Source organism: Salmo salar, chromosome 20 (assembly GCF_965601325.2).
Source record: "Salmo salar chromosome 20, fSalSal1, whole genome shotgun sequence".
NCBI lineage: Eukaryota > Metazoa > Chordata > Actinopteri > Salmoniformes > Salmonidae > Salmo > Salmo salar.
In genome coordinates, this window is record NC_138310.1 from 28,624,420 (window position 1) to 28,640,548 (window position 16,129).

Sequence of the window (16,129 nt, forward strand, 5' to 3'; positions counted from 1 at the left end):
TCCTGAGGGATCTCCTCCCAGACCTGGACTAAAGCATCCGCCAACTCCTGGACAGTCTGTGGTGCAACGTGGCGTTGGTGGATGGAGCGAGACATGATGTCCCAGATGTGCTCAATTGGATTCAGGTCTGGGGAACGGGCGGGCCAGTCCATAGCATCAATGCCTTCCTCTTGCAGGAACTGCTGACACACTCCAGCCACATGAGGTCTAGCATTGTCTTGCATTAGGAGGAACCCAGGGCCAACCGCACCAGCATATGGTCTCACAAGGGGTCTGAGGATCTCATCTCGGTACCTAATGGCAGTCAGGCTACCTCTGGCGAGCACATGTAGGGCTGTGCGGCCCCCAAAGAAATGCCACCCCACACCATGACTGACCCACCGCCAAACCGGTCATGCTGGAGGATGTTGCAGGCAGCAGAACGTTCTCCACGGCGTCTCCAGACTCTGTCACGTCTGTCACGTGCTCAGTGTGAACCTGCTTTCATCTGTGAGGAGCACAGTGGCGAATTTGCCACTCTTGGTGTTCTCTGGCAAATGCCAAACGTCCTGCACAGTGTTGGGCTGTAAGCACAACCCCCACCTGTGGACGTCGGGCCCTCATACCACCCTCATGGAGTCTGTTACTGACCGTTTGAGCAGACACATGCACATTTGTGGCCTGCTGGAGGTCATTTTGCAGGGCTCTGGCAGGCCCCCTGCTCCTCCTTGCACAAAGGCGGAGATAGCGGTCCTGCTGCTGGGTTGTTGCCCTCCTACGGCCTCCTCCACGTCTCCTGATGTACTGGCCTGTCTCCTGGTAGCGCCTCCATGCTCTGGACACTACGCTGACAGACACAGCAAACCTTCTTGCCACAGCTCGCATTGATGTGCCATCCTGGATGAGCTGCACTACCTGAGCCACTTGTGTGGGTTATAGACTCCGTCTCATGCTACCACTAGAGTGAAAGCACCGCCAGCATTCAAAAGTGACCAAAACATCAGCCAGGAAGCATAGGAACTGAGAAGTGGTCTGTGGTCACCACCTGCAGAAACACTCCTTTATTGGGGGTGTCTTGCTAATTGCCTATAATTTCCACCTGTTGTCTATTCCATTTGCACAACAGCATGTGAAATTTATTGTCAATCAGTGTTGCTTCCTAAGTGGACAGTTTGATTTCACAGAAGTGTGATTGACTTGGAGTTACATTGTGTTGTTTAAGTGTTCCCTTTATTTTTTTTAGCAGTATAGTAATATAATACAATGGGTTTTAACAATAATAATATTAACCAATAACGAAATCATTATCCTTAAACTCTTCAAGCAAGTGTGTGTGAACTAGACATCACTTTCTTGCTTCCTCTGTCCTTGTTTCCTCCACTCCTTGCCTGTCCTTGAAAGTGCATTGGAGCCCGAGGGGAAGAACCTTCCCTCCTCTCCCCCAATGTGCTTTGAGAGGGAGGTGAGGAATGGAGGGAACAAGGGAAGAATCTTAATTGCATTTCCTTCATTCCTCACTTCCTTTCTCCTTGCCTCCTTCTCAAAACCCATTGGATAAGAAGGTGAAAGGGTAGGGACCTCTGACCTTATCATTCAATGGGTTTTGATAAGGAGATGAGAGAGGATGCAATGAATCAAGGAAATGCAATTGAGATTCTCCTAAGGACAGAGAAAGCAAGTATTTGACAGCTATTAAGAATTTTTGACAGTACCAGACTGACTGACTGAGCTACAATAATACCAATGGCCTTGTCAGAAACAACCCCTAGCCCCTACTGCCCAGAGTCTAGACACTTGTGGAGATCTCAGAGGGATTGATGGGTGGTGACATGTGAGAGGTCAACCTTAACCTCTGATAGGCTTGGTTGAATTTTGGCAGGATTGCTTGCACCTGTCCAATTCTCTCAGATCTCCACAGTGTCTAGGGGTAGGGGCTAGGGGTTGTGTCTGGACAGGACCCTACAACCCTCCAGGTGTGAGTTGGACCTATAGCACTACACTTGAGGCATTGGTTGGCTGTTTCATTCCATTGCTATATACACACAGATTTGCACAGGTGTAAGCTGGACACACCCACGACACCCTACTAGGCTGATCAGACAGGTCTGGGTAGCTGGAGACCTGCTGGAATCACTGAAAGGATATATTTACATATCTACTATTCACACCCTTGCTTCATTTCAGCTAGTTAGATGTGCAACCACTGACTAACTATAGCTAGGGCATATCTCTAGTCTAGCAATAGATACTGTTGTTTTGGCTGTATAGCATCATTTAATAAGATTACCCATGGTAGCTAGGTTATATCAGTCAGCTAACCATTTACAGTATCAGCAGTTCATTAATACACAGTCTTATGTAGAAATTGAGAACTCTTACCTTATATTGGCACTGTGGAACGGTACGGGCAGCTATTAATGAATAGATAATAGATGTATAGAAGGGTGACCTGCTTTGAAAGGACAGGAAGTGTTGGCTGTGCACTTGACCAGGCATTCCACATTTAACCCCTACCCACATTTGAACATCGAAATAAAACATTGTGTTTTTTTGGTTTTATATGCAAAAACAAATAAACAGGCTGTTTTCACATTCCCGTTTGCTCTGTTTCAACTTGGAAAGCAAACGATCAAAACGTACACGGACCGTAATCTTACCTCAGAAATCTTGATTTAATGTTGTCCACAAAGCAGGCTTATTATCTTGATCGCTGTAACAGACACCAAAATGTTCTGTCAATTCTCCAGTTCCTCTGCACTTCGGCTGTTGTTAAATGGCGTGCAGTATCACGCCAGCTCTTCATCACTTGACAGTCATTCAGAAAATCCTTTCCTGAATCAGCTGATGTTGCTCAGTAATGTCCCCACGTAACTAAACAGCTAGACATCAAGGGTTCATCAAACAACTTATGCATAATTATTTTACAACCCTGTTAATGACGTATCGATTTTTGTTTTATTAATCATTAAAGTTACTCTTTCTGTTTTAAAGTATTGGATTTTGCAATCGAGATGTGTGCCCATGAAAACTGTTTTCACACTGTAATATAGGGAGATACGGAATGTTACGAGGTTACAGAACACTTCCGAGATCTCCATACAAAAAGAGAGTCCGACAGCAATATCCAGGAATTTCACAGGATCAAGGTCATTGTGTAATTCAATTGTTAAATGCTTAGTATATGTTATAACAACAAACCGTATCATAAATGTAAGGAAAGAAAGGTAGTGTTTTATGTCACACAATCTTTTCCAAATCTGTGGAGACGCCAAGTATGAGAATGGGTTTAAACATAGGTTTTGATTCAACTAATGAATTATATTGAATGTATCGGTGTTCCCCCGCTATTTCTTAACGTGGGGACAAATTGCAAATGATTATTCATGACTTTGTAACAGCTCCAAACAGATGTCCACTACAAGAAATGCTCACTGGTACCCTAGTTTATAGAAAGACTCAGTTATGCGGTTGTATCGTTTCTGAGACATCCCTAGTCCATATGTTTCTGCTTTTCCCTCTTTTAGCTCAGAAGGGCATAGTGAAGTTCTGGGATGAGTTTGGGTACCTGTCTGCCAGCTGGTCCTCGCTCCCCTCGCCAGAGCAGAGGTACAAGAGACGCCGCGCCATGGAGATACCCCTCACCATACAGTGTGGTGAGTTGTACACTCACAGAGACACTGCTCACTCTTAACGTGTTGAGTCTCACACACACACACACACACACACACACACACACACGAACAAACGCAAACAAACAAGCTCTGATGTTATTCTCTCCCTCTCTATCTGTAGATAAATGTCTGAAGTGGAGGACTCTGATGTTATTCTCTCCCTCTCTATCTGTAGATAAATGTCTGAAGTGGAGGACTCTGATGTTATTCTCTCCCTCTCTATCTGTAGATAAATGTCTGAAGTGGAGGACTCTGATGTTATTCTCTCCCTCTCTATCTGTAGATAAATGTCTGAAGTGGAGGACTCTGATGTTATTCTCTCCCTCTCTATCTGTAGATAAATGTCTGAAGTGGAGGACTCTGATGTTATTCTCTCCCTCTCTATCTGTAGATAAATGTCTGAAGTGGAGGACTCTGATGTTATTCTCTCCCTCTCTATCTGTAGATAAATGTCTGAAGTGGAGGACTCTGATGTTATTCTCTCCCTCTCTATCTGTAGATAAATGTCTGAAGTGGAGGACTCTGATGTTATTCTCTCCCTCTCTATCTGTAGATAAATGTCTGAAGTGGAGGACTCTGATGTTATTCTCTCCCTCTCTATCTGTAGATAAATGTCTGAAGTGGAGGACTCTGATGTTATTCTCTCCCTCTCTATCTGTAGATAAATGTCTGAAGTGGAGGACTCTGATGTTATTCTCTCCCTCTCTATCTGTAGATAAATGTCTGAAGTGGAGGACTCTGATGTTATTCTCTCCCTCTCTATCTGTAGATAAATGTCTGAAGTGGAGGACTCTGATGTTATTCTCTCCCTCTCTATCTGTAGATAAATGTCTGAAGTGGAGGACTCTGATGTTATTCTCTCCCTCTCTATCTGTAGATAAATGTCTGAAGTGGAGGACTCTGATGTTATTCTCTCCCTCTCTATCTGTAGATAAATGTCTGAAGTGGAGGACTCTGATGTTATTCTCTCCCTCTCTATCTGTAGATAAATGTCTGAAGTGGAGGACTCTGATGTTATTCTCTCCCTCTCTATCTGTAGATAAATGTCTGAAGTGGAGGACTCTGATGTTATTCTCTCCCTCTCTATCTGTAGATAAATGTCTGAAGTGGAGGACTCTGATGTTATTCTCTCCCTCTCTATCTGTAGATAAATGTCTGAAGTGGAGGACTCTGATGTTATTCTCTCCCTCTCTATCTGTAGATAAATGTCTGAAGTGGAGGACTCTGCCATTCCAGATGGATGCGGTGGATAAACGTTACCCGGACAGCTGGGTGTGTCTGATGAACCCTGACAGCACTCAGGACAGGTACACACACACACACACACACACACACACACACACACACACACACACACACCGACACACACACCCGCAGGGACACCAAATATATCACCAATATCTTGTTTGTGTGTGTTGTAGGTGTGACGCGGCGGAGCAAAAACAGAACCTTCCGTGTGGGGTTCTGAAGAAGGACAGGCAGACGGCCGAGGACAAACAGAAAGAACTGACAGAGAAGATCAGACAGCAGCAGGAGAAACTAGATGTTCTGCAGAAAACCAGCACCATCAGATCAGCAGCAGATGTGAAGAAGTTACCTCTGGACGTCAGCATGAGACCCATAAATGAGAGTTCCTCCCAGGTACCCACACACACAGTCACACACATACTCCCCCTCTACAGGTAAACACACACACACAGTCATACAGACATACTTACCCTCTACCCCAGGAATCATCAACTAGATTCTCTTTTATTGAGCTGATGGTCAAGGGGCCGGAACATAATTAGAAATCATTTGTAGTCTGCTAATTGACCGCCAGAAGCCCAAACTAAAATAATATTTCACAAAACATAATAATTTCAAACCTTACAAAATGTAAGTATATGATCACATATATACTACATGGCAGTCGGTGTTCCAATTCATCCCAAAGGTGTTCGATGGGGTTGAGGTCAGGGCTGTGTGCATGCCAGCCAAGTTCTTTCACACCAATCTCGACAAACCTTTTCTGTATGGACCTTACTTTGTGCACGGGGGCAGATCTCATGCTGAAACAGGAAAGGGTCTTCCCCAAACTGTTGCCACAAAGTTGGAAGCAAAGAATCATCTAGAATGTCATTGTATGCTATGGCGTTAATATTTCCCTTCACTGGAACTAAGGGGCCTAGCCAAACAATGAAAAACAGCCCCAGACCAGTCCTCCTCCACCAAACTTTACAGTTGGCACTATGCATTGGGGCAGGTAGCGTTCTCCTGGCATCCGCCAAACCCATACTAGTCCGTCTGACTGCCAGATGGTGAAGCTTGATTCATCACTCCAGAGAACGCGTTTCCACTGCTGCAGAGTCCAATGGCGGCGAGCTTTACACCACTCCAGTCGACGTTTGGCATTGTGCATGATGATCTTAGGCTTGTGTGCAGCTGCTTGTTGAAGTTAGTATCGTATGACGGTGCTACGTTGAAAGTCACTGAGCTCTTCAGTAAGGCCATTCTACTGCCAATGTTTCTCTATGGCGATTGCATGGCTGTGTGCTCGATTTTATACACCTGCCAGCAACGGGTGTGGCTGAAATAGCTGAATCCACTAATTTGAAGTGGTGCCCACATACTTTTGGTCATGTAGTGTATCTCTATTATGCATGGAAATACTTCAAATTAAAATAAGTTGGAGCTGATTTTTCTGGTGTTTTTAGTGTTCTGTCCAACAATATTCTTAACTCAGAAAACTTGGGGGACCAAATTCGGCCTTCGGGCTGCCAGTTGGGGAACCCTGCTCTACCGGTTACACACACACACACACACACACACACACACACACACACACACACACACACACACACACACACACACACACACTGTCTCCCTGATTATCTGAATATAATGCGTCTCCTGTTTTCTCTGTTTCTTAGGGAACCAGGTCGTCAGAGCGTGTGTCACGCCCTCGCTCCCCCCCTCTCCCCGCCCTCCTCAAGAACGCCCCCAGCCAGCCCCCAGCCCTCAACCGCAAACCCACAAATTCCCCTCGACCGACCACCCGGCCTGCTGCCCCTCCCCCGGCACCCAGAGTTGACCAATCCAGAGCTGCAGCGAAGCAGTCATCCGCCCCAGCAAAGCCCGCCCCCAAAACTCCAGCCAAAGTCCCTGCCAAACCCACCCCTTCAAGCCGTACCTCACGGGTTAGTGTGTTGTGTTTTTAAGCTGTCCTTTATCAAATATAAGGGTATATGTTAATGGTTGAAGCAGATATTTACATAATAGCTGTTCATATCTATTGTCCCTTAGCAGTAGCAGTAATATCTATGGTGTTTCTACAGACTCCAGCCAAATTGTCTCCTGGCAAAGCAACCACATCTGCTAGCAGCCAGCGCAAGAAAGTGATGGAGCAGGAGGAGAGTGAAGAGGAGGAGGAGGAGGAGGAAAAAGAGGAGGAAGACGAGGACGACAGCGAGGATGACAGTGAGGAGGAGGAGCCTCAGCCCAAGAAATCCAAGATGGCAACTGCAGTGGGGAATCGTGGGAAAGCTGTTGAGAAAGCGCCACTCAAACGGGGAAAAGTGACAGAGGTACAGTCTTTCTCACTCGATCGCTCTCTCACACACACACACACACACACACACACACACACACACACACACACACACACACACACACACACACACTTTCACTGCTCAGACTATCACAGTGTCAATCTATAGCGTATTTCTATACAACATATCACACAGACAGAGGGAAGCACTGAATTTGTTAGAGGGAACAGAGAAAAGGGAAAAGGAGATGTTTGGAGGAAGAGGACAGGCAGAAAGATGTCCCCTTAAAACGAGTCAGGACGGAGAGATGATGTTAGGTACAGAGAGGGGGAGAGATCTTTTGGAGGTAGAAACAGACAATGGTTCTTTTGAAAGAGGAGAGGTGATGTATGAAGAACAATAGACTAACACATGGAGCAGTCCAGAAGTCAGGCCACTGTACTGTTGACCCAGATGTCATCGAACCCTGCAGGTCCATACCCCCCCACCCAGCACCAAACCCCCGCCGCCTGAGAAGAGGAGCGCTATCATGGCAACACGGCTGCCCCCCGCAACACCATCCCTGGCTAAACCCATCCCCACCCCCCCTAGAGCCAAGGTACCCATCTGCCACGGAGAAAGAGGCTACACTTACCTTCTCTACTCATAATGGAATCGGCCCTATCCTCTCTTAACTCTAATCATAATAGAATGGATCATACCCTTCTCTCGCAATTGTACACTAAATGGAATGGGTCCTATCTGTCTCCTAACTCTACTCTTAATCGAATGTGTCCTATCCTTGTCTCCTAACTCTAATCATAATATAATGGGTCAGGTTTGTCTCCTAACTCTACTCTTAATAGAATGGGTCCTATCCTTGTCTCCTAACTACACCAAATAGAATGGGTCCTGTCTGTCTCCTAACTCTACTCTAAATAGAATGGGTCCTGTTTGTCTCCTAACTACACCAAATAGAATGGGTCCTGTTTGTCTCCTAACTCTACTCTAAATAGAATGGGTCCTGTTTGTCTCCTAACTACACCAAATAGAATGGGTCCTGTTTGTCTCCTAACTCTACTCTAAATAGAATGGGTCCTGTTTGTCTCCTAACTACACCAAATAGAATGGGTCCTGTTTGTCTCCTAACTACACCAAATAGAATGGGTCCTGTTTGTCTCCTAACTACACCAAATAGAATGGGTCCTGTCTGTCTCCTAACTCTACTCTAAATAGAATGGGTCCTGTTTGTCTCCTAACTACACCAAATAGAATGGGTCCTGTTTGTCTCCTAACTACACCAAATAGAATGGGTCCTGTCTGTCTCCTAACTCTACTCTAAATAGAATGGGTCCTGTTTGTCTCCTAACTACACCAAATAGAATGGGTCCTGTTTGTCTCCTAACTACACCAAATAGAATGGGTCCTGTCTGTCTCCTAACTCTACTATAAATAGAATGGGTCCTGTCTGTCTCCTAACTCTACTATAAATAGAATGGGTCCTGTCTGTCTCCTAACTCTACTCTAAATGGAATGGGTCCTGTCTGTCTCCTAACTCTACTCTAAATAGAATGGGTCCTGTCTGTCTTCTAACTCTACTATAAATAGAATGGGTCCTGTCTGTCTCTTAACTCTACTATAAATAGAATGGGTCCTGTCTGTCTCCTAACTCTACTCTAAATGGAATGGGTCCTGTCTGTCTCCTAACTCTACTCTAAATAGAATGGGTCCTGTCTGTCTTCTAACTCTACTATAAATAGAATGGGTCCTGTCTGTCTCCTAACTCTACTCTAAATAGAATGGGTCCTGTCTGTCTTCTAACTCTACTATAAATAGAATGGGTCCTGTCTGTCTTCTAACTCTACTATAAATGGAATGGGTCCTGTCTGTCTCCTAACTCTACTATAAATAGAATGGGACCTGTCTGTCTCTTAACTCTACTATAAATAGAATGGGTCCTGTCTGTCTCTTAACTACTATAAATGGAATTGGTTGTATGCTGTTCCCCTGCTGCTTTTTTTCTCTCCTGCTCTGTCTTTTCTCACAGTACAATAACACACCACTCTTCCTGGTATTTCCTTACACTTACTGTTAGTTTGAACATTGTGTTTTCTGTGTGTGTGCTTTCAGGTGACAGACAGCACAGAGAATGAGGACCCAGAAAATGAACTGAAGAATGCTCAGAAAGGTGATTTATTCAATTATTGATGACAGTTCCAGCCATACATTTTGATTGGCCAAGAAGATTTCCGATTAGCAATAGGTCCACACGGGAAAGTGACCGTTTCACAGAATATCACGGACGCAATCTTTCCCCATTGAAAGCAGTTCAGCCAAGCCTGAATTCAGTTTCAGGACAATGCTTCATAAAACTTCTATGTGTTGTATCCTGTAGATAAGGGTCTGTTGGTGGAGGTGCGTGTGAATAAGGAATGGTTCACAGGCAAAGTTGTTGCTGTGGAAACCAGTAAGCAGAGCGTTCGCTGGAAGGTGAAGTTTGACTACGTCCCCAGATCCACCCCAAAGGACCGATGGTAGGCGCACCAACTCACCGTGTCGGTGCTCTGTTCTCTTACGTTTGTGTATGTGCTATACCAGTAGCCTGTGGTGTGCCAGTTTCTGGGTCATTTCCAAATGTTTATTTGTGTATTGATTTGATGACTTCGTGTTCTCAGGAGTTTTGGGGTGTTATTATGATGGTTAAAGGCAGTGAGGAGGTGAGGTTGTTGTTAGTATATAATTTATTGTTGTAGTTTTTAGGGTTTTCAAAGGCAGTGAGGAGGTTTTTATTTTATTTATTTTTTCACCATTATTTAACCAGGTAAACTAGTTGAGAACAAGTTCTCATTTACAACTGCGACCTGGCCAAGATAAAGCGCGACACAAACAACAACACAGAGTTACACATGGAATAAACAAACATACAGTTAATAACACAATAGAAAAGTCTATATACAGTGTGTGCAAATGAGGTAAGATTAGGGAGGTAAGGCAATAAATAGGCCATAGTGGCGAAATAATTACAATTTAGCAATTAAACACTGGAGTGATAGATGTGCAGAAGATGAATGTGCAAGTACAGATACTGGGGTGCAAAAGAGCAACAAAAAAAAAATAACAATAAGGGGATGAGGTAGTTGGGTGGGCTATTTACAGATGGGCTATGTACAGTCATGGCCAAAAGTTTTGAGAATGACACAAATATTAATTTTCACAAAGTCTGCTGCCTCAGTTTGTATGATGGCAAAAGGACCAGCTGACATCATGTCAGTGTTTCTCTCGTTAACACAGGTGTGAGTGTTGACGAGGACAAGGCTGGAGATCACTCTGTCATGCTGATTGAGTTCGAATAACAGACTGGAAGCTTCAAAAGGAGGGTGGTGCTTGGAATCATTGTTCTTCCTCTGTCAACCATGGTTACCTGCAAGGAAACATGTGGTGTCATCATTGCTTTGCACAAAAAGGGCTTCACAGGCAAGGATATTGCTGCCAGTAAGATTGCACCTAAATCAACCATTTATCGGATCATCAAGAACTTCAAGGAGAGCGGTTCAATTGTTGAGAAGAAGGCTTCAGGGCGCCCAAGAAAGTCCAGTAAGCGCCAGGACCGTCTCCTAAAGTTGATTCAGCTGCGGGATCAGGGCACCACCAGTACAGAGCTTGCTCAGGAATGGTAGCAGGCAGGTGTGAGTGCATCTGCATGCACAGTGTGACGAAGACTTTTGGAGGATGGCCTGGTGTCAAGAAGGGCAGCAAAGAAGCCACTTCTCTCCAGGAAAAACATCAGAGACAGACTGATATTCTGCAAAAGGTACAGGGATTGGATTGCTGAGGACTGGGGTAAAGTCATTTTCTCTGATGAATCCCCTTTCCGATTGTTTGGGGCATCCGGAAAAAAGCTTGTCCGGAGAAGACAAGGTGAGCGCTACCATCAGTCCTGTGTCATGCCAACAGTAAAGCATCCTGAGACCATTCATGTGTGGGGTTGCTTCTCAGCCAAGGGAGTGGGCTCACTCACAGTTTTGCCTAAGAACACAGCCATGATGAATAAAGAATGATACCAACACATCCTCCGAGAGCAACTTCTCCCAACCATCCAGGAACAGTTTGGTGACCAACAATGCCTTTTCCAGCATGATGGAGCACCTTGCCATAAGGCAAAAGTGATAACTAAGTGGCTCAGGGAACAAAACATCGATATTTTGGGTCCATGGCCAGGAAACTCCCCAGACCTTAATCCCATTGAGAACTTGTGCTCAATCCTCGAGCGGCGGGTGGACAAACAAAAACCCACAAATTATGACAAACTCAAGCATTGATTATGCAAGAATGGGCTGCCATCAGTCAGGATGTGGCCCAGAAGTTCATTGACAGCATGCCAGGGCGGATTGCAGAGGTCTTGAAAAAGAAGGGTCAACACTGCAAATATTGACTCTTTGCATCAACTTCATGTAATTGTCAATAAAAGCGTTTGACACTTATGAAATGCTTGTAATTATACTTCAGTATCCCATAGTAACATCTGACAAAAATATCTAAAGACACTGAAGCAGCAAACTTTGTGAAAATTAATATTTGTGTCATTCTCAAAACTTTTGGCCACGACTGTACAGGTGCAATGATCTGTAAGCTGCTCTGACAGCTGGTGCTTAAAGTTAGTGAGGGAGATATGAGTCTCCAGCTTCAGTGATTTTTGCAATTCGTTCCAGTCATTGGCAGCAGAGAACTGGAAGGAAAGGCGCCCAAAGTAGGAATTGGCTTTGGGGGTGACCAGTGAAATATACCTGCTGGAGCGCGTGCTACGGGTGGGTGTTGCTATGGAGACCAGTGAGCTGAGATAAGCCGGGGCTTTACCTAGCAAAGACTTATAGATGACCTGGAGCCAGTGGGTTTGACGAATATGAAGCACATGCCAGCCGACGAGAGCATACAGATCGCGGTGGTGGCTAGTATATGGGGCTTTGGTGACAAAACGGATGGCACTGTGATAGACTACATCCAGTTTGCTGAGTAGAGTATTGAAGGCTATTTTGTAAATGACATCGCCGAAGTCAAGGATTGGTAGGATAGTCAGTTTTACGAGGGTATGTTTGGCAGCATGAGTGAAGGATGCTTTATTGCGAAATAGGATGCCGATTCTAGATTTAATTTTGGATTGGAGATGCTTAATGTGAGTCTGTAAGGAGAGTTTACAGTCTAACCAGACACCTAGGTATTTGAAGTTGTCCACATATTCTAAGTCAGAACCGTCCAGAGTAGTGATAATGGGCAGGTGTGGGCAGCGATCGGTTGAAGAGCATGCATTTAGTTTTACTTGTATTTAAGAGCAGTTGGAGGCCACAGAAGGAGAGTTGAATGGCATTGAAGCTTGTCTGGAGGTTAGTTAACACAGTGTCCAAAGGGCCAGAAGTATACAGAATGGTATCGTCTGCGTAGAGGTGGATCAGAGAATCACCAGCAGCAAGAGCGACATCATTGATGTATAGAGGTTGTTGTTGGTATATAATGTATTGTTGTTGTTATTAGGGTATTCAAAGGCAGTGAGGAGGTGAGGTTGTTGTTGGTATATAATGTATTGTTGTTGTTGTTATGGTTTTCAAAGGCAGTGAGGAGGTGAGGTTGTTGTTAGTATATAATGTATTGTTGTTGTTATTAGGGTTTTCAAAGGCAGTGAGGAGGTGAGGTTGTTGTTAGTATATAATTTATTGTTGTTGTTATTAGGGTTTTCAAAGGCAGTGAGGAGGTGAGGTTGTTGTTGGTATATAATGTATTGTTGTTGTTATTAGGGTTTTCAAAGGCAGTGAGGAGGTGAGGTTGATGCGACCGCCCTCTCCCCTCTCCCAGACCCCTGACACACAGCAAGGGGAGGGGACTGAGAAAGGCCCCCCCCCCATGGAACCTGACACCACCCAACCAGGAACCAGTCGAGAGGTGACTGACAACCTGGTCACCATGATGAGGTAACCATGATCACCCAATGCTCTGTCATTGAGTCAGAACTGTTGGATTTTGGCCTCTAATTCCCTTTTTTCAAAGGGGATGTCATAGCTATAATTGTTGGTGTGTGATCTCTTCAGGACAGTGCTGCGTTATTTCTTCCCTCCTGATTTCCGGATCCCGAAGGAAGATGTCAACAGCATGACTGCAGAGGAGCTAGTGGCCTTCCCTATGGTGAGACTGACCTTTAACTCCTGACCTCTAACCCATGTCTTCTCGAGTCCGACCCTGGAGTCTAGCCTGCTGCAGTCATTGTAGACAGTCATATCATGTAATTCATACCAGAGCAATGTCTGTGTATGTATCTGACCTGTGTGCATGTGTTTCTGCAGAAAGAGTATTTCCAGCAGTATGAGCTGGGTCTCCAGTCTTTGTGTAACTCGTACCAGAGCAGAGCTGATGCCAGAGCCAAAGCTGTGGAGGAAAAGAGTAGCAGCGCTGAGACCAAACTCAGGGAGGCAGACGAAAAGCTACAGAAACTACGAACAAACATTGTACAACTGCTGCAGAAAGTACAGGAGGTAAGACACAAACACACACCAACATCGAAGCTTTGCTACAGAAAAGATACGAGATAACACACACTGAATACTAATGTCTCTCCTTCCCTTCTGTAGGACATTGACATAAACACAGACGATGAACTGGATGCCTACATAGAAGACCTGCTGACCAAGGGGGACTAGAGAGGAGACAGACAGAGAGTATGTCTCTCCACCCGGTGCCTGACTCAGACAGCACCACCCCATCTGATTCTCAGAACTCTGGTCCGTCCGGCCTTCCCAACGTACTGTAGCTCTGTAGCTCCTCTACAGACGCCCTTTACCCATAACCCCCTCCATGAGGCCTGCCCGCCCCTCTCTACACAGTCTACTCCGTCTTCTGTTAGATCTACAGATGGAGGAGAGGAGAGGCAGCTGCTGCCTGAACTGGTGCTGTTGCTGTTTGGTCCCTGAGTTTGTTTTTATAAAACTGCAGTATATGTTTTTCTGTTTCTCTTTCTGTTCCTATTTAGTAAGCATTAGCATGTTCTCATAATGGACGTGTGTTTTGATTTAGTCCTTTTATATATCAACAATGTATGTTATATACAAGTTATGTTAAGCTACTGTAGGTTAAGCCAACCAGTCCTGATTGACTGTAGAACTGAACTGTCATCAATCTGTAGGTGGTAATCAGATACTGCACAAACACACACACACACACACACACACACACGCCAGTCTGAGTATGTCACCAAGCATCCCCGATCAAAGTTCCTGTGATGTAGATGACAGGCGTTTGTGTGATTTCAGAAGAGGGTCTGATGGTGAACTAAACCATGGAGCAGTGAAGATTCATATGTATTCTCCATATTGATCTGTGATCAGGTGGAGAGAAATGAAATTAATCATAAACCAATAATCGGATAACGTCCTGACCTCTAATCCTGACCCACAACCCCTTTATTACCACCAGTCAGTCAGATGCAAATCCAGTTCCATTGAATCCCATATTTGATGTTAGCTGCTATCACTCTGCTCTAGCCTTTTAAAGCATGTTAAAGCATTAAGTTTCATCCATTATCCCAGTGTTGATAAATCAAATCAGTATTTCCTAGTTGCTTTCAACCTTCTTTCTCATACCCTGCTCTCTCCCCATCCTACCCTCCTCTCTCCCAAACCTACCCTCCTCTCCCCATCCTACCCTCCTCTCTCCCAAACCTTCCCTCCTCTCCCCATCCTACTCTCCTCTCCCACCCTTCCCTCCTCTCTCCCCATCCTACCTTCCTATCTCTCCCACCCTACCCTCCTCTCTCTCCCCACCCTACCCTCCTCTCTCTCCCCACCCTACCCTCCTCTCTCTCCCCACCCTGTCCTCTCTCCCCACCCTGTCCTCTCTCTCCCCACCCTGTCCTCTCTCTCCCCACCCTGTCCTCTCTCTCCCCACCCTGTCCTCTCTCTCCTCACCCTGTCCTCCTTCTCCTCACCCTGTCCTCCTCTCTCTCCTCACCCTGTCCTCCTCTCTCTCCCCACCCTGTCCTCCCCTCTCTCCCCACCCTGTCCTCCCCCACCCTGTCCTCTCTCTCCCCACCCTGTCCTCCTCTCTCTCCCCACCCTGTCCTCCTCTCTCCATCCCCACCCTGTCCTCTCTTTCCCCACCCTGACCTCTCTCTCCCCACCCTGTCCTCCTCTCTCTCCCCACCCTATCCTATTCTGACAATGTAGTCGTCAGATTTACCAGCCAGCCTATTGAGGGTGTTTGGTTCTCCCAACGCCCTCAAGACTGAAGTACTTACTGGGTTTTATCAGTACGACTATCTATAACGTTTCCTCAGTACAACCGTATTATGTCCCAATTGTTTCCTCTTGCCATTGTGACCCGACGGTTCACTGTTTTCATTTAGTTCTCAAAGTTATCTGGATTCTGAGTTTATAGTTCTTTGTTCATATTATTCAGTGGTCATGTTTCTTCTAATAAGTATTTTTAACATGTCAAGGAAACATTTTATTAAAAGGTGAACGTTATTTTGTCTGGTGTGTCCTCATTGGGGGGGGGGGGAATGCAGTATTTGTTACCTCTATATGGAGAAATAATCAATTTGGTTCCCAAACAACTACACAAAGGCATATTTAGAAGTAATTATGTACCACACATGCATGGTTAGTTGCTAAATCTACTACAAATATCACACAGAATTCAACATAATGTACCGCACATGCATAGGCTCCTGCCCTATGAGCTTACTATCTCCTGTTCCTATAGTGTAAGGCAGCTTGATGTACAAGTACACCCCTAAGACACTGGTCTATCACGGCCTTACCCCCGAATTTATACATTTATTTAAAAAATCTCTTTATCTCTCTTACTTTTCTCATTTTAACAGTCTTTGGTATGACTCGGCCAGGGATCAAGCACACAACCTTCCAATCTCAGGGTGGACACTGACCACAAGGCCACTGAGTTGGTCACACATGCATGCATGGTTATTGG

The 16,129-nt window shown here is 45.2% G+C and overlaps 1 protein-coding gene across 5 annotated transcripts in view; it reads left to right on the forward strand.

Annotated features, from left to right (window-relative positions):
• LOC106580304 (ATPase MORC2A) overlaps positions 1-15,663 on the forward strand; it is a 29,144-nt gene extending 13,481 nt beyond the window's left edge. For 2 of the 5 annotated variants that reach the window (XM_014161161.3, XM_014161163.3), the window contains exons 16-27: positions 3,504-3,632; positions 4,852-4,957; positions 5,072-5,291; positions 6,563-6,829; positions 6,968-7,216; positions 7,653-7,778; positions 9,290-9,347; positions 9,555-9,693; positions 12,946-13,119; positions 13,237-13,330; positions 13,489-13,677; positions 13,774-15,663. In XM_014161161.3, the coding sequence (XP_014016636.1) occupies positions 3,504-3,632; positions 4,852-4,957; positions 5,072-5,291; positions 6,563-6,829; positions 6,968-7,216; positions 7,653-7,778; positions 9,290-9,347; positions 9,555-9,693; positions 12,946-13,119; positions 13,237-13,330; positions 13,489-13,677; positions 13,774-13,842 (1,820 nt within the window). In that variant the 3' untranslated portion in view covers positions 13,843-15,663. The other 3 variants (XM_014161164.3, XM_082966328.1, XM_045703173.2) reach the window with 3 other exon arrangements.
• The last annotated feature ends 466 nt before the right edge of the window (positions 15,664-16,129 follow it).